Consider the following 25678-nt stretch of genomic DNA (forward strand, 5'->3'; position numbering starts at 1 on the left):
ATAGTGGAGGTGTCATAATACCCATAAAACCTCAAACAGGGGAATGGTCCAATGGTTCCAATCATTTTTCCACCATTCATTTTTCCAACAGGGGATTTTATAAACACTTAAAATAAGGGCTGTGACTTTTATCAAATCATCTGTGTTGAGAAACCATCAGTCTCATAACACTGGAATTGACAAATGGCAGTCACCAAAGGGAGTTTCCAGATATCAAGAGATCACTATAACATCTTTTTTTTGGGGGGGGGGGGGGGGGAACAAATCACTCTGTCAAGTTTAAAATACGTTGGAAACCCATTTAACCTCAAAAGTTTATATTTTATTTATTATGTGCACTACCTCATCACGCACAGATATTTATCCATAAGTCAACTTGATGGAAACTTCTCTGGTTGGAAAATGTGCATATTGTTTTTATGGGGATATTAGAATATCCGCAGTAAAATCAGCCACCGATTGGATGGAAACCTAGCTACGGTGAAAAAATGTATTTGCGCTGTAAAAAGACAAACACCAGAAACGAGATATGAATATAATCATATGTTTAATGTACAATTGATTAATCCCCAAAATGTATGAATACCCAACAACAAAATCAAGTCTCAGAAATGCAGAATCAAACTGGGTTAAACTTCCCATAATGCATGTGGCAAGGTTAGGGACGGAGACACACTGATTTGTCGCCACAAAATGGAAGATTATCATAATCATATAACAATATAATTTAAAGTCATTTTAAACTCATCTGCAACCTTTCTATTCTATGCTTAAAGTTGTTTCAAATGGGTCTCTAGATTACTTCCTCAAAGTTCCCACAGTATTTTTTACTACACATTTTACAACATTGTTATTGTTTGTTTGTCTTTGTAAACACACCAAAAACCTATGTTGAAAGGTCATCATGATCAGGCCTGTTAGCTCATCCATTTACAGCCAAGGGAAGGAAGGAACCAGAGTTGGGATACTAACGGTTCGTCCCAATAATATCTCCTTTCTCCTGAAGTGTGCACTCGTTCACTACTTGCTACAAATCTAAAAGCATTGGATTGGTGGAGGCATGGGCTAGTGGGAGTTTCCACCAACTTAGAGCAGTCATTTCCTTCAAATCTGTGAAGGGTAACGAACAAATGCACACTTTGGGAGGAAGGAGATTTAGAGTGAGCTCCAAAAGGTATTGGGACAGTGACACATTTGTTGTTGTTTTTGCTCTGTACTCCAGCACTTTGGATTGAAATAATACAATGACTGAAGTTAAAGTGCAGACAGTCAGCATTCATTTGAGGGTATTTTCATCCACATCGGGTGAACCGTTTAGAAATGACAGCACTTTTTGTACATTAGTCACCACATTTTAGGGGACCCAACATATTGGGACTATTTCACTTATATGTGTATTAAAGTAGTAAAAAGTTAAGTATTTGGTGCCATATTCACAACATGCAATGACTACATCAAACTTGTGACTCTACAAATTTGTTGGGTGCATTTGCTGGTTGTTTTAGTTGCATTTCAGATGATTTTGTGCCCAATAGAAATGAATGGTAAATAATATATTGTGTCATTTTGGAGTGGATGAAAATACCCTAAAGCTGACAGTCTGCACTTTAACCTCAGTCATTGTATCATTTCAAATCCAAAGTGCTGGATTACAGAGCCAAAACAACTCAAATGTGACACTGTACCAATACTTTTGGAGCTCACTGTAATTGGGACATAGTCTGTGGGGTTACAGTAAATGCATTGACACAGCAGCAATCTTCAATGAATGGATATGACTTCGGTTAGGAATTTTCCTAACTATATGACCTGACTAGAAAAACACAAAAACTCCTGGCCCCTGGAATGACGCAATAACAGAACATTTATGACATAATAGCCAAAATGGCATAACCAAGCCACTGACAGAGTGAAGAGGGGATGGAGCTCCGATGGACTGAAGATGTTAACCATTATTATTATTCTGTGACTGTACAATAATCATCACATTCAACCACTACATTTTTCCAACATGGTTCTTTCATCCGGTAGATTTCTTGGAAATGCATCGATCTCTCTCTCAATCTCTAAGGCAAATGCTGTTGGATGTTACAGATAAAGGCCTGTCGAATAGTCTCTTTTAAATCAGTTCTGAGAAGGTGCTTAGTATAGAACTCTGATGGGGACACTGGAATGGGTGTCTAGACGAAGCACTAAAAGCCGTCATTGGACTCATTAGATATTGGACGTTATTGTTGCCTTTTATCCTCTCCACTGCTGGCTGTTGTGTAAATCTCTCCCTCTGCCCTCTTTCTCTTCTTCCCATGATGCAGTGGGGTGTCCGAGGGAAGAGTTGTCCAGCAGTCAAACTCCCATCAACTCCACAACATTATATCTTATTATTTATCATATTCTTCATCACAATAAATCACTTTCAAACAGTAGAAAATAGAAAACTGTTTTAAAACCTAGAAAACCAAAACAACAGTCTGCCCTCTCGGTTTAGTGAGTGAGCATAGCTGGCAGGGATCGCTGAGGTGAGAAGGCAGGGAGGAGGACAGCACTTGGAAAGGCGGTAAAGAGTCAGTCAGCATCAGAGTTTGTGATTGGTCTAGCTGGGTCGGTCCTCCGAGTGTGATTGGCTGGAGTTGACAGGGCCCTCATGCTGGTTGGGGCTGGGGGGTGTATGGAGGCGGAGCTTCGCTGATGATGCTAGCAGAGTCTCCAACCTCAGAGAGAGGGGGAGGAAGAAGGGCGTGGTGGGAGGGGCGAGAAGTGTCCATGGCGTCGCTGTGGGCAACCTCGCTATACGGAGGAGGTTTCAGGTCATCAGCTGTGGGTTAAGAGGTTAGAGGTCAATAGGCAGAAATACAGAGCGGTGCCATGAACATCTGTGTGCAGTCTAAAGAAAAAAGAAACTAAAGAATATTACGATGGTCGGCAAACATTCTTAAAACTCAGTCTCCAACAAACGCTGGACATCGTTTTTAATTTTAGCAAATAAATGCTGGCCGCTTATAAGCGCCGGGTCAAAAAAGTGAAATGACATGCACAAATTTGGCTCGTCTGCTCCAGTAGAATGTCACAGCATTGCCACCTGGTATCAAATGATTGATCCCTGCATGTCAAAACACAAGTCTGTCTAAGCAGCGGGAAAAAAAGACCAGTTCTCCCCTTTTGTAACATTTGCAGTGCGTTCTAAATGCAACCACTGTTTTAAATATTTCACAGGGCTACCGGTGACAGAACGTATTAATTACAGTAGCTGTAGAGGAACTTCCACACCTCGAGTGATATTAAAATGCCAGCCTCCCATACGCACCGGCCAGCTCGGCAGTGGAAACAAATAAATGTCTAAATAGAAGTTTTACAGTACTTTGGAATAAAAAAAAAAAAAGTGTACACACAACTTCTACATACCTCTATTTGGCATCATCCTAGAGAATATAGTTTGAGAGATCATAGGAGGAAGTAACCACTCAACAGACTCATATCCTCCCCTACCACATCCTGTTACTGTTCAGTGAGCTGGCTAGAACCGGTTTAGGGTAAAGTTGCTCCTAGATGCTGATCTTGGGTCAGTTTAGCATTTTGCCCACTAAGGGTTAAGGTTAGAATTGGGGGAGGGGAAACTGATTCTAGATCTGTACCTAGGGGAGACTTCACTCCTGAGCGCTAGAACACCAGGCAACGCAGGAGGAGGGGGGAATAATAAGGTACTTTTGACAGTGTATTTATGACAAGGAAAGAGACAAACCCACACACTGGTCCTGGTACTAACACTGACATCAGCTACATGTGTGAGTGGAGGAGGCTCTGTGATCATAGAGAGATCTGAGGGGTAACGGTGTCTTTGATACAGAACACACACAATCACTCAGGGTGAGTGATCTAAGCACTAAAGATCTAAGTGACAGTGCAGTCAAGCAGGGAAGTCCTCATTCATTTTAAAATGGGGCTACCAGAGCTTGGTTCCTTTGCATCTTGCCTGCTACTGTAGTCAGGAACCACTGGTGGCAATAGTGACTGGGATATGAGGGAAAGAACACTCCCCTTTTGAATGTGACGAAGACCATGCTGTTAGAAATGATGTAATTGTCTCACTAAAGAGCGCTTCTGGGAAGAGCAAACAAGGAGTCATTTTTTGTCTCCAGCTCCTGTGTTATGGCTGGATGTGCGTAATCACTCCTTTCAACAGGGTAAGATGGTGTATCTTTGGCAGCAGTGTGGCTGTGACGGGCCTAAAACAAGCCTTTTGGCAGTGGTACCAGATGGCCAGCCAAGCAGTGCTATTATACTGGGAGATGTGTGCTTTTTCTCTCATGGGTTGTGTTCACTAGGGACCAAACCGAAGCAAACAGACAGAAACGGGGAGGGACTACTTCAACTTGTCCAGTAGGAAACTTGTTGTTGTTGCAAAATATTTTCTGTTCCAAAACAAGTTGAACGGTATACACTAATGAATATGGCCCTGTTTGTCCCTGTGGTCTGTAAGGCTGCTGCCTCAAGGCTCAAGACCTCAGCACCAGGATGGCTGAATGAACAACCACACTGAAGGAGTTAGCTAAGTGAGCTAAACATAGTGGTGAAGACAGGCTTAAGGTAGCCTTATTAAGTAGCTCCAATGCAATCTTGAGTAGGCTGTAGTATTTGTGAGAGATAAAAGCCATCAACTCTAAATGTAACGTTAGCCCCTTCTTTAGATAAGACATGTACGACTTTAAGTGGTGTCTCGTCACCTAACCATATCCTGCATGTGTTACCTCCAGAGACGGCTTCGTATGGTGGAGGCATGTCCATGTGAGAGAAGGATGCTGCCGGGGGGGGAGAGGTGGAAGGCTCGCCCACTGACTCCTCATCCTGAACCCCATACCAACTGGGCCAGATAGACGTCTGGGGGGGAGAGAAAGAGAGAAAGAATTAATACCACACACACGCACACTTTCATTCTCAACTGGAGTGTGATGATAAACACAAGCTAAACAGAAGCAAAAGCTCACTAGTTGCCAAAAGACAGAATCTTCACCCTGCATCTCCCCGTCTCTCTCCCTCCCTCTCAAACTGCGCCCTAAATGGCTCACTATTCCCGATATAGTGCACTACTTTTGACCAGAGCCATATGGGTCCCAGTCAAAAGTAATGCACTTTATAGGGAATAGGGTGCTATTTGGGATGCAACCTGTCTCTGGTCTCCCCCCTGGCCTGTCTCCAGAGCCCTTCAGGGAGGCTGCTGCCTGCCTGCTGCAGTTATGGATGGCTCGAGGGCCTCCTTGCTGAACATTCCATTACACTCTAAACAGGGAGTATCATGCTTTAGACTAGAAGACTGAAAGAGGAGATGGGGTGGAAAACAAAAAAGAGAAGTAGGTTGAGGTGAGCCAGAGAGGGGTTGTACTAAAGCAGTGAGGCAGTAAAGGCTTGGAATGGAGTGCAAAAGATCATTCAAGCTGGCTCACTGGGGTGTGGCTGAAAAGGACCAGGTGGAATCACAGGGTTAGAACACTCAGCTTTACCTGGGTTCTGTTCCGAGCACAGCTACATTCTGACTGACATTCTAATTCTTACATTCTAGTTAGGCATGTTAACGGTTAATCGGCAAAAACTATATAATGCTTATTGGTCTATAGGTTCATTTGCATAATTTAGTGGAATTAAACTTGGCACATGTATTTTTGTTTGTCACCATGCATCTTACTTATCACATGCTCACAGCATAGGGAGTCTAGTTTGAGGAGCGGAATAGCCTAACACCTGTTCTCAAAAAGCTAGTACTGGAGTGAAACGGCAGTTGATTGAGAAATAAAAATGGTATTTATTTTTAATTGTGACCATCAAAAGTGTTTTTAACCCTCGATTTTCATTCATAATTATTTGTTGCGCAATGACTGGGCTTACAAGCAGTCATTGCGCAACAAATATTTATGAATGAAAATCGAGGGTTAAAAACAGTTTTGATGGCCACAATTAAAAATAGATACAATTTTTATTTCTCAATCAACTGCAGTTTTTTGAGAACAGTGTTTTCTCGCGAATTGGATTTTGGCGAATATTTGAAATCAACGTTTTATTAGCTGGTCATTACAGGAGTTGGATGTTCAATAATAGGCTATAGCCTTTTGACTGTAAGGTGATAGGCTTGATATTGTTGCATGTTTCCATTCTAATTACAAATGTCTGTGTATGCATGCATAGAATTTTCTGTTGGTCACGTCATGTTACTGCTTGGATTTTCTTTTTACTGTTTGTTGACCAGTTAATGAGAGTCGGTTAGTCGGCGGTAAAATTGACCGAAACGTGCATCCCTAATTCTAATTCCAGCCTAACAGAACTGTAAGGTCTGCTCATCATGTACAAAAATCTACAGTTGTTATTTGAACTTGGTTTCCTTGTAGAGCTGTTTCATTTCGGGTCCAACTACACTAACAATCAAAAACAGAACAGGCTTCTGTTCAAACCAAATGTTCAAATCAGATCAAAGGCAGATATACTAAAGCAGATACAGTAGTGTCATTACTGGGGAAAGCTTCCAAGAAGAGCTAGCTAGAGGCTGGAATCTCCCCTTAACGACTACAGACCTCATTCTTAGAATTGGGGCATTTCCGCCATGAGAAAGCTACGCTATAAATAGCCTAAAAACTAACCTGGAAGACAAGGGGCACCAATAGTAATTCAGTAAAGGCAAGGCATTTTTTGAGTAACAGCATTTGCAGTCCTTTATTCACGTAACAGTGCTCTTTCTATCCAGTCAATCAGAAGGATATAGACCTAGGCCAGGATAGTATGGAACCGTTCTGAGCGCTATTAAAAGGGACAGCAGAGGAGTCGGAGAGAGAGATGTTGAATTTGTTCCCTCATAGATCGTTTGAGCCGGGTTTTGATTCATGGAGATTACTTCCAGGTGTTCTACGAAGAGCTGTTAAAACGTGTTCTAAGAACCTCCGCAGAACACAAAGGCAGAACGTACTGGAAGTAGGGCTAATGTCAGTTTCTATAATGCAACCTTGGTTTTGAAGTCTTCTCCCAGACTTGTCTATGAAAACATCAAAGTCACAGGTCAGTGGTTCTAGAGATATTAGTCCACCGAGGACAATAAATCCACAACAGATGGTAACACTTGGTGTTTAGGGAGAAGTCCCTGGCCAGTACAACAAAGGAATGCAGAAGTTGCATGAATGTCACTTTGAAAACTCCGGAAACAAGATGTATAGAGTGGTGGTCCGTCCTATTCTCTAAGGCACTTCTCTTGCCCCGTCCATCTTAGCTGTCCCTATTGGCTCAGAGACTTTCACAGGCTTGGGTTAGATTTTACAAGTGCTGGACAGTCACCGGTAGAAAAACCTACCCCAACATTGGCTCACACACATTCATTGTAGCCCTTGCACTGCTTCACAAAGCCATGAGAGCTTCCAGAGCCCTGACATTTTAGCAAGGACACCGTCTCACACACAAACACACCCGTACGTGCACACAAACACACACAAACTAAACACATACATGAGCATACACACCTAATAAACAAAGAGTCAACCTGCTGTTAAACACAAGACTGGTGGGAAGCTGAGTAATCGACACAGTGAGAAAGCCTCCCATTCTCAGTCATTCTGAGTGAAAGTAACTCATCTAAAACCACAAGCACTTTCAGGAACACAAACTGCCCACCCACCAACACACCAACTCACAAACCTCTGAAAGGGCAACCTTTAGCAACCCTCCTGCCCTCTTCTTCTTTACTCAGAGTCAATATGATATGCTTCCCTGCGCATGACTGGAACAAAATAATGTGAATCTAGTCTCTGAATAACCTGAATTAGTAGGTCTGCATCCCCATTTCTTTTCTCAGAATGTGTGCCTGAGAACCATGTTGCAAACAAGATGCCACCTCCCCCCAAACCTAGTCAAATTGGTTGCTAATTGGTATACAATTACTTGTACATAATCAGCCTTGTATTGTGTCCATCCATGGCCCTGGTTTGATGCCCCAATAACAAAGATGTAGAAGAACCACTGATACTTACATTCGGTCTCTCACACGTCTGATGCAGATAGGCCCTCCCTCCCACGATGACTATCTGGGCATTACGAGGGTTGTTGAGGTACGCTGCCAGCTGTCTCTGACGTGAGCGGTACCAGCACACGTAGAAGAAGATCTTGATGATGATGAATACGATGACCACTCTGAAGGTACACAGAAGAGAGAGAGAAGTAGCAGCAATAATGTCTTATGCTGAAGTTAATGTTGTTCACATTGTAATTCTATCCATCAAATCCTACTGCATCATGTGAATTGAAGTGAATGCAAAAGAAGTAGAATAGAAATGCAACTAGCTAGCTACTTACATGTACCAGTACAACTCCATATTGAGATCACTAGTTGCAGGGTATCATGGTCCCTGAAACACAAAACCAAAGCAGTGTTTAGACATTTCCAGAGGCACAGCCCACTGTGTGTGTTCTTCTAAAACAAGATGACAGAGAATTTGTTTACTGTAAACCCAAATGGAAAACTCAGAATGGAAACCATAGCTACGTCACCTCTGTGAAGAATAAAGGAGTCCCGTTCAATCTGCAAGACACACGTGGCACAATGTGAGTAACAGTTCAACATCCGATCCAAGGGATGTTGTGTGGTTTTAAACACCATTAACTCGTGGGAGAGGCACTTCAAACTACAGGCTGTTACTCCTCCAACCATGTAGCTAGCCAGCCAAGTAAAACTCAACTCCACCATGTACTTCACATCAACGGAGTTGAGCGGAGACGAGACTGTGTGTACTGCATCTCCGAATACACCGAGTCGCCGAAGGTCGATACTTCTTAAAAGGACAATACCACTTTATAACCAGTTAATAAGCTATTATTACACTGAGTATATAAAACATTAGGAACACCTGCTCTTTCCATGACATAATGACCAGGTGAAAGCTATGATCCCTTATTGATGTCACTTGTTAAATTAATTTAAAATCAGTGTAGATGAAGCGGAGGAGACAGGTTAAAGAAGGATTTTTAAGCCTTGAGACATGGATTGTGTGTGTGTGCCAATCAGAGGGTGAATAGGCAAGACAAAAGATTTAAGTGCCTTTGAACAGGTTATGGTAGTAGGTGCCAGGCGCACCGGTTTGAGTGTGTCAAGAACTGCAGTGTTGCTGGGTTTTTCACACAACAGTTTCCCGTGTATCAAGAATGGTGCACTACCCAAAGGACATCCAGCCAACTTGACAACTGTGGGAAGCATTGGAGTCAACATTGGCCAGCATCCCTGTGGAACGCTTGACATCTTGCCCCGAATAATTGAGGCTGTTCTGAGGGACTATGGGGTGCATCTCAATATTAGGAAGGTGGTCCTAATGTTTTATACACTCAGTGCATGTCGTAATATATGTCAAAAAATTTTAAAATAACGATATTCGACAAACAATGGACACTATGCAAGAATTCTACAAAAAACAGCAGTGATCAAATATACTGCTCAAAAAAATAAAGGGAACACTTAAACAACACATCCTAGATCTGAATGAAAGAAGTAATCTTATTAAATACTTTTTTCTTTACATAGTTGAATGTGCTGACAACAAAATCACACAAAAATAATCAATGGAAATCCAATTTATCAACCCATGGAGGTCTGGATTTGGAGTCACACTCAAAATTAAAGTGGAAAACCACACTACAGGCTGATCCAACTTTGATGTAATGTCCTTAAAACAAGTCAAAATGAGGCTCAGTAGTGTGTGTGGCCTCCACGTGCCTGTATGACCTCCCTACAACGCCTGGGCATGCTCCTGATGAGGTGGCGGATGGTCTCCTGAGGGATCTCCTCCCAGACCTGGACTAAAGCATCCGCCAACTCCTGGACAGTCTGTGGTGCAACGTGGCGTTGGTGGATGGAGCGAGACATGATGTCCCAGATGTGCTCAATTGGATTCAGGTCTGGGGAACGGGCGGGCCAGTCCATAGCATCAATGCCTTCCTCTTGCAGGAACTGCTGACACACTCCAGCCACATGAGGTCCAGCATTGTCTTGCATTAGGAGGAACCCAGGGCCAACCGCACCAGCATATGGTCTCACACAGGGTCTGAGGATCTCATCTTGGTACCTAATGGCAGTCAGGCTACCTCTGGCGAGCACATGGAGGGCTGTGCGGCCCCCCAAAGAAATGCCACCCCACACCATGACTGACCCACCGCCAAACCGGTCATGCTGGAGGATGTTGCAGGCAGCAGAACGTTCTCCACGGCGTCTCCAGACTCTGTCACATCTGTCACATGCTCAGTGTGAAACTGCTTTCATCTGTGAAGAGCACAGGGCGCCAGTGGCGAATTTGCCAATCGTGGTGTTCTCTGGCAAATGCCAAACGTCCTGCACGGTGTTGGGCTGTAAGCACAACCCCCACCTGTGGACGTCAGGCCCTCATACCACCCTCATGGAGTCTGTTTCTGACCGTTTGAGCAGACACATACACATTTGTGGCCTGCTGGAGGTCATTTTGCAGGGCTCTGGCAGTGCTTCTCCTGCTCCTCCTTGCACAAAGGCGGAGGTAGCGGTCCTGCTGCTGGGTTGTTGCCCTCCTACGGCCTCCTCCACGTCTCCTGATGTACTGGCCTGTCTCCTGGTAGCACCTCCATGCTCTGGACACTACGCTGACAGACACAGCAAACCTTATTGCCACAGCTCAGCATTCAAAAGTGACCAAAACATCAGCCAGGAAGCATAGGAACTGAGAAGTGGTCTGTGGTCCCCACCTGCAGAACCACTCCTTTATTGGGGGTGTCTTGCTAATTGCCTATAATTTCCACCTGTTGTCTATTCCAAATGCACAACAGCATGTGAAATGTATTGTCAATCAGTGTTGTTTCCTAAGTGGACAGTTTGATTTCACAGAAGTGTGATTGACTTGGAGTTACATTGTGTTGTTTAAGTGTTCCCTTTATTTTTTTGAGCAGTGTACATTTTCACTAAAATGTCAATAATGTAGTCAAAATACATAAATCATTTGAAAACATGAATGTGGAAGTTGTTAAAAATCGAAATAGTGTTTTTCTGATATTTACATGATAGGAGCCCAAATGTAATGTAAGTCCTGTGCTTAGAACATTCAATTCTGTGACAGAGTCTTTTTTATGAAAGCCATGAAATCGGTGTGTTGATGTGTTCAAATTTGCTCTTTGGTAGAGTGAGGAATACCCATCGCAGAGTAAGATCGATGTGACATTGTATTGCCAACAGGTATGGGAAAGTCCTGAGGTTTTACGTTCATCATATGTCATTGGACTGAAATATAAAAAGGTAAAATGTTTTCCCTTCGGTCATTCAGGTGTTTTCAGAGACACATAAAAAACATAGCATGTCACCAAGTAGAGCTTCGTAGCTACATTTTGGTGTATGGGTTATTAGGGATTGGTACCACCCCTTTTCATGATGAGATGCTAGCTAGCTGTGCGAGGGAGTGTTTGTTGGCTTGATGCCGTTCGCTGAGGTAACGCTCTTGGTGAGAGGCAGCACTGCTCTGCAGCGGCTGTATTGTGCCAGCAGCAAATTTTGTGTTTGATGATTTTATTAATTCTACCAGAATGCAGTGGTTACAGCCCTACAATCGATAAAAACATCCCTAAATACCAGTGAATTGAAAATGTGTTCCATCTATCTTAAAAAATTAATAAAAATGGTTTACCTTTATTTACCTGTGCAGGTTACTACTACCAGGCAAATCACTGTCTCAGCCAAGGATAATTATTTACTGGAAACAATGCAGTTTATCCTCCCATCACTAGAGTAACTCATCAACACCAAACATTACAATGTAAGCCAACTCAGGTTTATGCTTACCTTAGAAGTAAGCCACAATATTACTAACAAATATTCATGCTTTTTGCAAAACAGAGTTTGTAACAACTTATGAAATTATAATGCAACTTTTCATACTACTTTTTGCAAATTAGTTTGTGAATAGCAAAGTTACATTCACTTCAATGGTATTTATTTTTAGCCTAATTGTCGCTGGTGTGGAAGAACTTGACTGGCCTGCACAGAGCCCTGACCTCAACCCCATCGAACATTTTTGGAATTAATTGGAATGTCGACTGCGAGCCAGGCCTAATCGGCCAACATCAGTACCCGACCTCACTAATGCTCTTGTGGCTGAATGGGAGCAAATCCCCGCAGCAATGTTCCAACATCTAGTGGAAAGCCTTCCCAGAAGAGTGGATGGAGGCTGTTATAGCAGCAAAGGGGGGACTCCATATTAGTGCCCATGACTTTGGAATGAGATGTTCGACGAGCAGGTGTCCACATACTTTTGGCCATGTAGTGCATGACCACCCTACCTTAAATTATTAGTCTTAAATTACTGTCAGTAGGCCTATGTATTCCATACTGCCTCATTTGCATATTAAGTGCTACATTTCCATAATATTGCAGTTTAATTTAATACATCTTACTTTTATTTGAATCAACTATGTGTTCTACATCAGCCTTGAAAATGTCATAATAATATGACCAAACTATCTTCAGATATTGGACAAAACGTGTTGAAATTAAGAATTTGGTGCCATTATTGACTAGGGATTAACATTGACCAGTCTGCGACCTTTTGAATATTTTCTGTTCGCTTGAGAAAATATATATAAGCAATGGTAAATCCTATCCTGATGAAATAAAGTGTTCTCTGTTCCTGGGAAGCTTCTCAATAACATAGAATACATGCGTATAACACCAGAACCACGGTTTCATTTTGACCCCTAACACCCTAGTTGTATAGATGAAAATGACCGACCATAATTTATTGTATTTGTCATCTCAGGGATCCTACTGAAAAAAACGTAACAGAGAAGCAATTTCTGGTTTTGCTCATCACTAAACAGTCAATAGACATGGAATCATACAATTACACTAAAACTGTTTAGGACATCAGTAAATACTTTATAATAACAACGCAAACGTAGAACGTGTCGGAGTTGACCTTTAAACCCTTACCGTGTACTTGTCCCTCTGTAGCTGCGAGTATTTGTTTGCTGAAATCTATACTTTTTAATAAAACGTTAAACAAATACAACCACGGACTGTTTCCTCATATCGACTGACAGCGGGTGACTCGATGTAGTCGGAGGAGGTATACTCCGCCCACTCTCATTACATCGTGGAGTTGCGTTTTACTTGGCTAGTAACGTAACTAGTTAGCCTGTCAACTACTACTAGAAAGCACAACGAGTTAAACAAACAAAAACGGCCAGCTAGCTAGCAAATCCAAAACAGTCTAAAGTATCTAACGTTAGCTAGGTGTTAGATTTATAATCCAGTGAGGACAGTTCGCTAGCAAGAACGTATTACAAGGCAAGGATACTAGCTAGTTAGCTAATGTAGCTACTAATTAGACTAGCTAGCTAACGTTTGCTAGTCAGTTGTTTACGTCGTGCTAGCTAATAGTAAACTTATCTAATTCGCTAAACAGAACTAATAAATTACTTACCGTATCAGCGGAGTATATCACTCAGAACTGCTACCCAGGCTTGTCATTATGTTTTCATTTCAGCTGTGGCTTGCAGGACATTTGCGAATGTTAGCCAGCTAGCTTTTGCATAGCGTGAACAACAATTTATTCAAACGCTGTCTAGTGTAATCAGCATGCTGAGGTAATCCACTGACTACTTGTCAATTTCCAAAGTTTATTTTCCTTACAAACATTGCGATTTAAACATTTGTAAGACCGTAAAACGAAAGCAAAGAGTAGTAGCTTCTTCTACAAAGTTATGGCAGACCACCTATTGGTGTATTGCTGCCACCTACTGTATGGGGGACCCAAAAATCATACAAAAGACCAAAAATACATTTTAAAAACATCCCACTCCTTCAGTCACAGTCCAAATCACATCCATGAACAGGCTCAGGTGCCTGTGAGGTTGGAACATTAATTGACAGGATACCTTGGAATGCCTCTGCAGTAAAATCCTTGAGTTCCCCAAAAGTTTTTTCTCAGATTCCCTCTGTTTGCACTTTGCAGTTGATAACCAATGCAATAAACTACAAAGTTCACCTCCTTAACGTGCAACATGTCAGAATCCCTCTTTTGACAAGGAATATAATCTGGTCTCTCTACTCCTACTACCATTACTTCAACTTCACTCCTTTCTTCCACTCTTCTCACCAGCTCTGGATAGAATCTACTGGACAGCCCTTATTCTTGCTACATCCGTCTCCTTCACCCTAACAGGACACTTCAGAAATTCGGGTGCATGTTCACCACCACAACTGCAGCATTTAGGCTCAGCTGGCATATGAAAAATATACTTGACACATGACCAAATATTTTGCATGTATAACACTGCATGGGTTTGGGCATGAAAGCTCTCACAGGGAATCTCATAAAACCCAAATAAACGTGAGAAGGAAGGGAGAGACTCGTCATCAAAAAACTGTGGAATGGATACAATGGGCTTCCTCACTCCATCCACCACGCTCTCCATAGCCAATGTGAGCAAGACCTTTAAACAGGTCAACATTCACAAAGCCGCGAGGCCAGACGGATTACCAGGACGTGTACTCAAAGCATGCGCGGACCAACTGGCAAGTGTCTTCACTGACATTTTCAACCTCTCCCTGGCCGAGTCTGTAATACCTACATGTTTCAAACAGACCACCATTGTCCCTGTGCCCAAGAAATAGCGAAGGTAACCTGCCTAAATGATTACCGCGCTATAGCACTCACATCAGTAGCCATGAAGTGCTTTGAAAGGCTGGTCATGTCTCACATCAACACCATCAACACCATCATGCCAGAAACCCTAGACCCACTCCAATTCGCATACTGCCCCAACAGATCCACAGATGACGCAATCTCAATCACACCTGGTGCCTACAAAGCTCATCACTAACCTAAGGACCCTGGGACTAAACGCCTCCCTCTGCAACTGGATCCTGGACTTCCTGACGGGCTGCACCCAGGTTATAAGGGTAGGCAACAATACATCTGCCACGCTGATCCTCAACATTGGGGCCCCTCAGGGGTGCTTGCTTAGCTCCCTCCTCTACTCCCTGTTCACCCACGACTGCGTGACCAAACACGACTCCAACACCATCATTAAGTTTGCTGACTACACAACAGTGGTAGCCCTGATTAGCGACAACGATGAGAGCCTATAGGGAGGTCAGAGACCTGGCAGTGTGGTGCCAGGACAACAACCTCTCACTCAATGTGAGCAAGACAAAGGAGCTGATCGTGGACTATAGGAAAAGGAGGCTCCCATTAACATCAACAGGACTGAAGTGGAGCGGGTCAAGTTTCAAGTTCTTTGGTGTCCATAACTTTTTTTTCCCTCAGGAGACTGAAAAGATTTGGCACGTGTCCCCAGATCCTCAAAAAGTTCTACAGCTGCACCATCCAGAGCATCCTGACCGGTTGCATCACAACCTGGTATGGCAACTGCTCGGCATCTGACCGTAAGGCGCTGCAGAGGGTAGTGCGTACGACCCAGTACATCACTGGGACCAAGCTTCCTGCCATCCAGGACCTATATACTAGGTGGTGTCAGCGGAAGGCCCAAAAAATTGTCAAAGACTCCAGTCACCCAAGTCGTAGACTGTTCTCTCTGCTACCGCACTGTTGTGCTGTGACTTCCGGATGCTGGAGTGAGTGGTCGTGCTGCACCTCGCTCTGCGGGTAATATTACATTTCATTACATTACATTACATTGGAACGATTTGATTAGTGTATTGTTAGCTAGCTACATAGTTGTATCTGCTGTTTTTGTATCAAGGATAAAGGTGTAGCTCTGAGGAACTAACAAGGTTAGCTAGCCAGCTGTATTCGTTCGTTCGCGCCGTTTTCGAAACGGCGTCAACACCATAACACCACAGCCACTGCTAGCTAGCCAACTTTACCAATTAGCAGTACTGTAGAAACTATATACATTACAACGGAACGATTTGACTAGTGTAATGTTAGCTAGCTACATAGTTGTCTTTGTATCAAGATAAAGGCGTAGTACAGAGTAACTATCGAGGTTAGCTAGCCAGCTACATTTTCTAACAGTCTACAACGCGCCCACTGCTAGCTAGCTAACCCTACCAGCTAGCTGTCTCATTTTTTAGTCAATAAGATTTTTGCAACGTAAGCTTAACTTTCTGAACATTTGAGATGTGTTGGCCACTTGTTAGCTAGCCAACGTTTAATTACTTCTGCGTTATGAACTAGACACGGACACGAATGATCCATTGGTAGCTTGTTGTTACCAAGTATTGGTGCTAACCGTGTGTTTATAGGATGCTAGTTAGCTAGTTAGCTACGGCGTCATAGGACACGGTGCACTAGGTGGGTTTTCACGGAAGAATACTGTACCAAGTTATCTAGCGGAATAAACTAAGTTTGAGCCTATTCCTGGAAACATTGAACCACTGTAGTTTACATCAATTTTAATTTCTAGTGGTAGCTAGAAAAGTTATATTTGAGCGTTTTAGTGTTTCAGTGAATTGTTAGTGAGGGAGGCCCTGCGCTCTCGCTTCCCCAGTTGTTTAGATAATTTTTCATGCCAATCTCCTTTGCATTAGCGTAGCCTCTCCTGTAGCCTATCAACTATGTGTCGGTCTATCCCTGTTCTCTCCTCTGCACAGACCATACAAACGCTTCACATCGCGTGGCCGCTGCCACTCTAACCTGGTGGTCCCAGCGTGCACGACCCACGTGGAGTTCCAGGTCTCCGGCAGCCTCTGGAACTGCCGGTCTGCGGCCAACAAGGCAGAGTTCATCTCAGCCTATGCTACCCTCCAGTCCCTCGACTTCTTGGCGCTGACGGAAACATGGATTACCACAGAAAACACTGCTACTCCTACTGCCCTCTCCTCGTCTGACCATGTGTTCTCGCACACCCCGAGAGCATCTGGTCAGCGGGGTGGTGGCACTGGAATCCTCATCTCTCCCAAGTGGACATTCTCTCTTTCTCCCCTGACCCATCTGCCTATCTCCTCATTTGAATTCCATGCTGTCACAATCATTAGCCCATTCAAGCTTAACATCCTTACCATTTATCGCCCTCCAGGTTCCCTTGGAGAGTTCATCAATGAGCTTGATGCCGGGGAAGGACTGCCCGTTCCATGATCTCGCCATCACGGTTGACAACTCCCTTGTGTCCTCCTCCCAGAGTGCTAAGAGCCTTGGCGTGACCCTGGACAACACCCTGTCGTTCTCCACCAACATCAAGGCGGTGACCCGATCCTGTAGGTTCATGCTCTACAACATTCGCAGAGTACGACCCTGCCTCACACAGGAAGCGGCGCAGGTCCTAATCCAGGCACTTGTCATCTCCCGTCTGGATTATTGCAACTCGCTGTTGGCTGGGCTCCCTGCCTGTGCCATTAAACCCCTACAACTCATCCAGAACGCCGCAGCCCGTCTGGTGTTCAACCTTCCCAAGTTCTCTCACGTCACCCCGCTCCTCCGCTCTCTCCACTGGCTTCCAGTCGAAGCTCGCATCCGCTACAAGACCATGGTGCTTGCCTACGGAGCTGTGAGGGGAACGGCACCTCCGTACCTTCAGGCTCTGATCAGGCCCTACACCCAAACAAGGGCACTCCGTTCATCCACCTCTGGCCTGCTCGCCTCCCTATCTCTGAGGAAGCACAGTTCCCGCTCAGCCCAGTCAAAACTGTTCGCTGCTCTGGCACCCCAATGGTGGAACAAGCTCCCTCACGACGCCAGGACAGCGGAGTCAATCACCACCTTCCGGAGACACCTGAAACCCCACCTCTTCAAGGAATACCTGGGATAGGATAAAGTAATCCTTCTAACCCCCCCCCTTAAAAGATTTAGATGCACTATTGTAAAGTGGTTGTTCCACTGGATATTATAGGTGAATGCACCAATTTGTAAGTCGCTCTGGATAAGAGCGTCTGCTAAATGACTAAAATGTAAAAATGTAAAATGTATAAGTTCCTTTTCTGAGGATGGCTCACCCCTCACAGTTCTGGGTGACTTTAACCTCCCTACGTCTACCTTTGACTCATTTCTCTCTGCCTCCTTCTTTCCACTCCTCTCCTCTTTTGACCTCACCCTCTCACCGTCCCCCCCTACTCACAAGGCAGGCAATACGCTTGACCTCATCTTCACTAGATGCTGTTCTTCTACTAATCTCACTGCAACTCCCCTCCAAGTCTCCGATCACTACCTTGTATCCTTTTCCCTCTCGCTCTCCTCCAACACTACTCACTCTGCCCCTACTCAGATGGTATTGCGCCGTCGCAACGTTCGCTCTCTCTCTCCTGCTACTCTCTCCTCTTCCATCCTATCATCTCTTCCCTCTGCTCAATCCTTCTCCAACCAATCTCCTGATTCTGCCTCCTCAACCCTCCTCTCCTCCCTTTCTGCATCCTTTGACTCTCTATGTCCCCTATCCTCCCGACCGGCTCGGTCCTCCCCTCCTGCTCCGTGGCTTGACGACTCATTGCGAGCTCACAGAACAGGGCTCCGGGCAGCCGAGCGGAAATGGAGGAAAACTAGCCTCCCTGCGGACCTGGCATCTTTTCACTCCCTCCTCTCTACATTTTCCTCCTCTGTTTCTGCTGCTAAAGCCACTTTCTACCACTCTAACTTCCAAGCATCTGCCTCTAACCCTAGGAAGCTCTTCGCCACCTTCTCCTCCCTCCTGAATCCTCCCCCCCCTCCTCCCTCTCTGCGGATGACTTCGTCAACCATTTTGAAAAGAAGGTCGACGACATCCGATCCTCGTTTGTTAAGTCAAACGACACCGCTGGTCCTGCTCACATTGCCCTACCCTATGCTTTGACCTCTTTCTCCCCTCTCTCTCCAGATGAAATCTTGCGTCTTGTGATGGCCGGCCGCCCAACAACCTGCCCGCTTGACCCTATTCCCTCCTCTCTTCTCCAGACCATTTCCGGAGACCTTCTCCCTTACCTCACCTCGCTCATCAACTCATCCTTGACCGCTGGCTACGTCCCTTCCGTCTTCAAGAGAGCGAGAGTTGCACCCCTTCTCAAAAAACCTACACTCGATCCCTCCGATGTCAACAACTACAGACCAGTATCCCTTTTTTCTTTTCTCTCCAAAACTCTTGAACGTGCCGTCGTTGGCCAGCTCTCCTGCTATCTCTCTCAGAATGACCTTCTCGATCCAAATCAGTCAGGTTTCAAGGCTGGTCATTCAACTGAGACTGCTCTTCTCTGTGTCACGGAGGCTCTCCGCACTGCTAAAGCTAACTCTCTCTCCTCTGCTCTCATCCTTCTAGACCTATCTGCTGCCTTTGATACTGTGAACCATCAGATCCTCCTCTCCACCCTCGCCGAGTTGGGTATCTCCGGCGCGGCTCACTCTTGGATTGCGTCCTACCTGACAGGTCGCTCCTACCAGGTGGCGTGGCAAGAATCCGTCTCCGCACCACGTGCTCTCACCACTGGTGTCCCCCAGGGCTCAGTTCTAGGCCCTCTCCTATTCTCGCTATACACCAAGTCACTTGGCTCTGTCATATCCTCACATGGTCTCTCCTATCATTGCTACGCAGACGACACACAATTAATCTTCTCCTTTCCCCCTTCTGATAACCAGGTGGCGAATCGCATCTGTGCATGTCTGGCAGACATATCAGTGTGGATGACGGATCACCACCTCAAGCTGAACCTCGGCAAGACGGAGCTGCTCTTCCTCCCGGGGAAGGACTGCCCTTTCCATGATCTCGCCATCACGGTGGACAACTCCATTGTGTCCTCCTCCCAGAGTGCTAAGAGCCTCGGCGTGACCCTGGACAACATCCTGTCGTTCTCCGCTAACATCAAGGCGGTGACCCGATCCTGTAGGTTCATGCTATACAACATTCGTAGAGTACGACCCTGCCTCACACAGGAAGCGGCGCAGGTCCTAATCCAGGCACTTGTCATCTCCCGTCTGGATTACTGCAACTCCCTGTTGGCGGGGCTCCCTGCCTGTGCCATTAAACCCCTACAACTCATCCAGAACGCCGCAGCCCGTCTGGTGTTCAACCTTCCCAAGTTCTCTCACGTCACCCCGCTCCTCCGCACACTCCACTGGCTTCCAGTTGAAGCTCGCATCTGCTATAAGACCATGGTGCTTGCCTACGGAGCTGTGAGGGGAACGGCTCCTCCGTATCTTCAGGCTCTGATCAGGCCCTACACCCAAACAAGGGCACTGTGTTCATCCACCTCTGGCCTGCTGGCCCCCCTACCTCTGCGGAAGCACAGTTCCCGCTCAGCCCAGTCAAAACTGTTCGCTGCTCTGGCACTCCAATGGTGGAACAAGCTCCCTCACGACGCCAGGACAGCGGAGTCAATCACCACCTTCTGGAGACACCTGAAACCCCACTTCTTTAAGGAATACCTGGGATAGGATATAGTAATCCGTCTACCCCCCCCCCCCCCCCAAAAAAGATATAGATGTACTATTGTAAAGTGGTTGTTCCACTGGATATCATAAGGTGAATGCACCAATTTGTAAGTCGCTCTGGATAAGAGCGTCTGCTAAATGGCGTAAATGTAAATGTAAAATGCAAGCGCCAAGTCTAGGACCAAAAGGCTCTTTAACAACTTCTACCCCCAAGCCATAACACTGCTGAACAATTACTCCACCAGGACTATTTACATTGACCCCCACTCCCCTTTGTTTTTACACTGCTGCTACTCGCTGTTTATTATCACTTTACAAATGACCTCGACTAACTTGTAACCCCACACATTGACTTGGTACCGGTACCCCCTGTATATAGCCTCGTTATTGTTATGTACATTTGATGTGTTACTTTTTGATTGATTAGATTTTTAAAAACGTTTTTTTATTTAGTAAATATTTTATTAACTATTTATTGAACTGCATTGTTGGTTAAGCATTTCACGGTAAGGTCTACACCTGTTGTATTCGGTGCATGTGACAAATCACATTTTATTTTTGTTGAATTCTTCACATATACTCTTTGCTTTTACTTCTAGCGCCACCTGAGATAACACCATGATAAGCGTCCCACTTTGAAGATCCACACGACACATTCCAATCTGCTATCTTCTTGAGTCGCAGAGCACTCTCTTTCTGTTCCATAGATATACAAAAAAAAACAAAATAAGGCCACTTCTCGTGACTCTCATCGATGCCACCTCATCCAACGCATCCACAATTTTAATAGCGACTTCAAACGGATCTCCCACAATCTCGATCCAAAACCCATACTCCAACCAAAAACTAATCAGAACTACGCCTGGAATTAGTAGATTACACTTCCACTTTACTTCTCTTATTTCCTTTTGGATTTACCACTGTAATCCAATTCTTCTCACTCTCATCTCGACACGCCATCTGATGCAAACATACCATCCACTTCTGCCATTTTATGAGTACTAGCTAAAGCACTTTCTATCAGTTCTTCTATTCTTCTTCTTCTATGTTACCATGGCAGTCCTTAAACAACTGTTTAAGGTGCATGCCACCACATACTGTGCTGGAGTGTGCAATCAATCATGGTTTGCCAAATTCTGTACTACTTAGAAAATCTAATAAAAATAAAAAATACATCCCTACTAACTTCTACCACATCATCCCCCTCCTGAGTTGTGTTGATAACTTCATAGCTTTCACTGGTAAGGTTAACTTTATTCACTATCAAGGTGTCCTTTGACACAGCACATTCATGAGTGCAAGATTTTTGAACAGGTCTCGAAACCATGCCAGGACCAGCAGAAGCACCAGCCAGCCATGGGAGCTCCATCAGTCCGCATTGTAGTTCCACCAATCAGTCTTACAGCCTCTGCATATGATACATCATGACTGCTTCTATATCTCTGAGCCTCTCTCTGCACCTGGCATCCACCAAATGCTGCACTATGTTCCCTCCCACAATTACAACACTAAACCTTCACATTGCTCCCACATTCCCCCTAATCGTGTTCCCCTCCACACTTGGCACATCTTTTCTTTCCTTTACACTGAACAGCTAAATGTCCCATCTTTGGCATTTTAAACACTGCAATGGAGATGGGCCAAGTCCTCTGACATTGAAACTAAGGAATCAAATCTACTTTTCCAGGAGAAACCTTCTCAAACCTCAACAGCACTGATAAGCTTTCACTTCATTGACTCTTTCCTACTGATCAACCTTTTGGCCTCAATCACTCTGCCTCCCTTCACATTTTATTTAATATCATCTATAGAAAAAGATATTGGGACCCTAGTGATGACTCCCCTCCACCTAGCATAAAAAAAGTATGTCCGGGTCACGGAATTTCGAAACTTTTCAAAATAAAAGTCCCCCACGTAATAGTAGAAACGTGTCAATCAATAACCTGTATTTATTCATGATATATGAAAAATGATTCTCTAAATTTTAACAATGATTCATATTTGCTCATATTTAAGTGAAATTTTCATTAAATGGGGGTTTTTAAAACATATTCCGAGGCAAAAAATAAATGGCCACAATGTTAATCACTGTATATGGAATACATATTGACTTATAGAGCAAAAACTATTCTAGGTGCCGCAGTAAAAGTATTATAGGGAATAGTCAGTAGGGTCTGTACAATGTATATGGTGTCATTATATGGGGCTCTGAATAATACCGAGTGTTGCTGGCCTTTTATTCCACCCATTCCATTGGCCTCAATGCGAATCACTGTATATGGAATACATATTGGTTTATAGAGCAACATACATTTTTTGGGGACCAGTAACACTCCGTATTATTCAGAGCCCCATGAAATGACACCATATATACCACAGGAGGTTGGTGTCACCTTAATTGGGAAGGACCAGCACGTGGTAATGGCTGGAGCGGAATAAGTGGAAAGGTATCAACAACATCTAACATATGGTTTCCATGTGTTTGATACCATTCCATTTGCGCCGTTCCAGCCATTATTATGAGCCATCCTCCTCTCAGCAGCCTCCACTGATATATCCATTCTACAGACTCTCCCGAGTACTCCACAACCCATTTTTACAACAGAATATATAATAGTCTTTTCTCTATAAGCCAATATATAATGTGCTGTGGCCTATGTAATGGGCTGAGTAAAAGGCCAGCAACACTCCGTATTAATCAGAGCCCCATGAAATGACACCACATATAGATTCTACAGACCCTGTACTCCCCACCCCACTTTTACATCTGCACAAATAATGATTTTTCATGTACAGCTCTAGATTGGTACCATATAGTGTCCAGGCACCCGATGTTAAGCCATTTGACCACAGTAAAAGGCCAGCAACACTCAGTATTATTCAAAGCCCCATGAAATGACATCATATATACAGTAGGGGGAAAAAGTATTTGATCCCCTGCTGATTTTGTACGTTTGCCCACTTACAAAGAAATGATCAGTCTATAATTTTAATGGTAGGTTTATATGAACAGTGAGAGACAGAATAACAACAAAAAAATCCAGAAAAACGCATGTCAAAAATGTTATAAATTGATTTGCATTTTAATGAGGGAAATAAGTATTTGACCCCTCTGCAAAACATGACTTAGTACTTGGTGGCAAAACCCTTGTTGGCAATCACAGAGGTCAGATGTTTCTTGTAGTTGGCCACCAGGTTTGCACACATCTCAGGAGGGATTTTGTCCCACTCATCTTTGCAGATCTTCTCCAAGTCATTAAGGTTTCGAGGCTGACGTTTGGCAACTCGAACCTTCAGCTCCCTCCACAGATTTTCTATGGGATTAAGGTCTGGAGACTGGCTAGGCCACTCCAGGACTGTTACGTTCCCCACTTTCTGTGTTGTGGTTTGTGGATATTCATGTAGGTATTTCAGGAAATGGCTTCCTGAAATTCTCTACAAGCAGCTGATTGGTCGGCCCCATTGCTGATTGGAGAGCTGACCCCGCCCCCTCGTCAGGACGCAGCTGTCTCCAATTACCAACCCCACCTAAAGCTATATAAGCCAGTGTTCTGTTGCTCAGAAAAAGAGAGATGATTGCAGAGAGATATTTGCTGAAAGAGGAGGTTGATGGCAGAGGGTTATAGCATGTTGGCTGTTACTAAGAATTTTGGTATGTACTGTGTTCGTTGTTGCTGAGGGAGCTGATTGGTTGTCTGTTGTGTCAATAGGATGCAGTGTTTTGATTATTTAACTTATTTTTGTGTTCTGTTTGATTTGTTCTCAAAGGGGAAGGCACCTAGGGAGTGCTTAGGCAAGAGGCCCATGGGCATACATTACCCGTAGTAGTTCATTGTCTATTCACACTAGGAAAGACCTGGGTGAACCATCCCCTGTATTTTGGTTAGTGCACCAGGTGGTGCTAGTTAGTTAAGTAGTGGGAAGTCAGGTAAGGTAGGAGAGGGGGCTTTGATATTTACTTTCTTTGCTTTGGTTCCGTCCAGCCCCTTTTCCCCGAACTTACCGTGCGGAGGAATAAATTCCCTGTAAATGGCATTCTCTGCCTTTTTGTCATCCTTACTCACACCTACAGTCCATACCTCTTTCACACCACGGAGAGTTGAGTTGCAGCAGGGTATTGCGTTCCCTCTTTCTAGAGGTGTGCGTAACATAATGGGGGCTCATCCGGGATTCCATTAAGCTCTCTGATTTGTGATTGAGGTGTTTGTGTATTCAGTGGACTTCTGTGTACAAGATGGCTGCCACAGCCATCTCCAAGTTTTTTTGAAGCGCCCTCTATTGATTATTTGGTGAGGTTTCGGAAAGCAGACCTCTTAGCTGTAGCTGACCATTATGGATTTGTTATCCCTGAGAAAGCCCTAAAGGCTGAGCTTTTGGTGCTAGTCAGGGAGGGTTTAATGAGAGAATTAATTATCTCGTTGCAAGATGACGAGAGGGAGGCTTCAGGAGACGAGTAGACCTTCCAATGCCAAGTCGGAGGACAGGGCAGAGGAAGGGGTTGCTCGTACCCCCTTTGCATTGCCCCGATTTGATCCTTTATCTTCTGCTTCAAGTCGTTCAGGCGGGACCGCTAGGCTGAAGGTGAGGCTGGCCCTGTTAGAAATGGAGCAAAAAGATAAAGACAGACAGATGAAGTTTGATCTTGAAATTAGGAGAATGGATATTGACAAGGAGGTGAGGATATGACAACTGGAGCTAGACTCTGGCTCCAGTGCGACTCCACAAGCTGCTTATCATCAAGCCCACTTTGATGTAAGTGAAAATATAGCTTTATTCCTTCAATCCCAATGTTCGGAAGTTGATTCCTATTTCTCTGCTTTTGAGCGTGTGGCCGCTGCGCTACATTGGCCACTCGAGGTTTGGCCACTCCTGTTACAATGTAAATTGTCTGGGAAAGCCCAGGAAGTAGTAGCTGCTCTCTCCCTGGAAGACAGTTTACAGTATGATATAGTTAAAACTACCGTGTTGCGGGCTTATGAGTTGGTGCCTGAAGCTTATAGACAGCGCTTCAGGAACCACAAAAAAACATCTCAATGTACTTTTGTTGAGTTTGCTAGGGACAAAGAGTCTCTGTTTAATCGCTGGTGTTCAGCCAGTAAAGCTAACACCTTTGCTGATATTCGGGAGTTGATTCTGTTGGAGGATTTTAAAAGCAACCTCCCTGATAGAATTGTAGTTCATTTAAATGAACAGAAAGTGGTGACATTGTCCCAGGCAGCAGTGTTGGCAGATGAGTACGCTTTGACACACAAGACTGTCTTTGGTGCACCTCGTTTTGAAGGCCGAACGATTACGTCATTAGTGCCTCGTTCAGGTCGCTTTTCCTCTGATAAGCCTTTTCATGAAATCCGTGAATGTTT

The 25678-nt window shown here is 44.4% G+C and overlaps 1 protein-coding gene across 2 annotated transcripts; it reads right to left on the reverse strand.

Moving 5' to 3' along the window:
- Positions 1-528: 528 nt before the first annotated feature.
- si:dkey-118j18.2 (uncharacterized) lies at positions 529-13754 on the reverse strand. 2 transcript variants are annotated; one of them, XM_014157209.3, is made up of 6 exons: positions 13446-13754; positions 8512-8542; positions 8317-8369; positions 7995-8154; positions 4743-4872; positions 529-2812 (listed from the first exon to the last, which is right to left on the reverse strand). In XM_014157209.3, the coding sequence occupies exons 3-6, from the start codon at positions 8334-8336 to the stop codon at positions 2640-2642; spliced, it is 483 nt and encodes a 160-aa protein (XP_014012684.1). In that variant the 5' UTR covers positions 8337-8369; positions 8512-8542; positions 13446-13754; the 3' UTR covers positions 529-2639. The 2 variants fall into 2 exon arrangements, with proteins under 2 accessions (XP_014012684.1, XP_014012685.1); XM_014157210.3 differs by lacking the exon at positions 13446-13754 and adding an exon at positions 12953-13103.
- Between the last annotated feature and the right edge of the window lie 11924 nt (positions 13755-25678).

This window comes from Salmo salar, chromosome 19 (assembly GCF_965601325.2).
Source record: "Salmo salar chromosome 19, fSalSal1, whole genome shotgun sequence".
Lineage (NCBI taxonomy): Eukaryota > Metazoa > Chordata > Actinopteri > Salmoniformes > Salmonidae > Salmo > Salmo salar.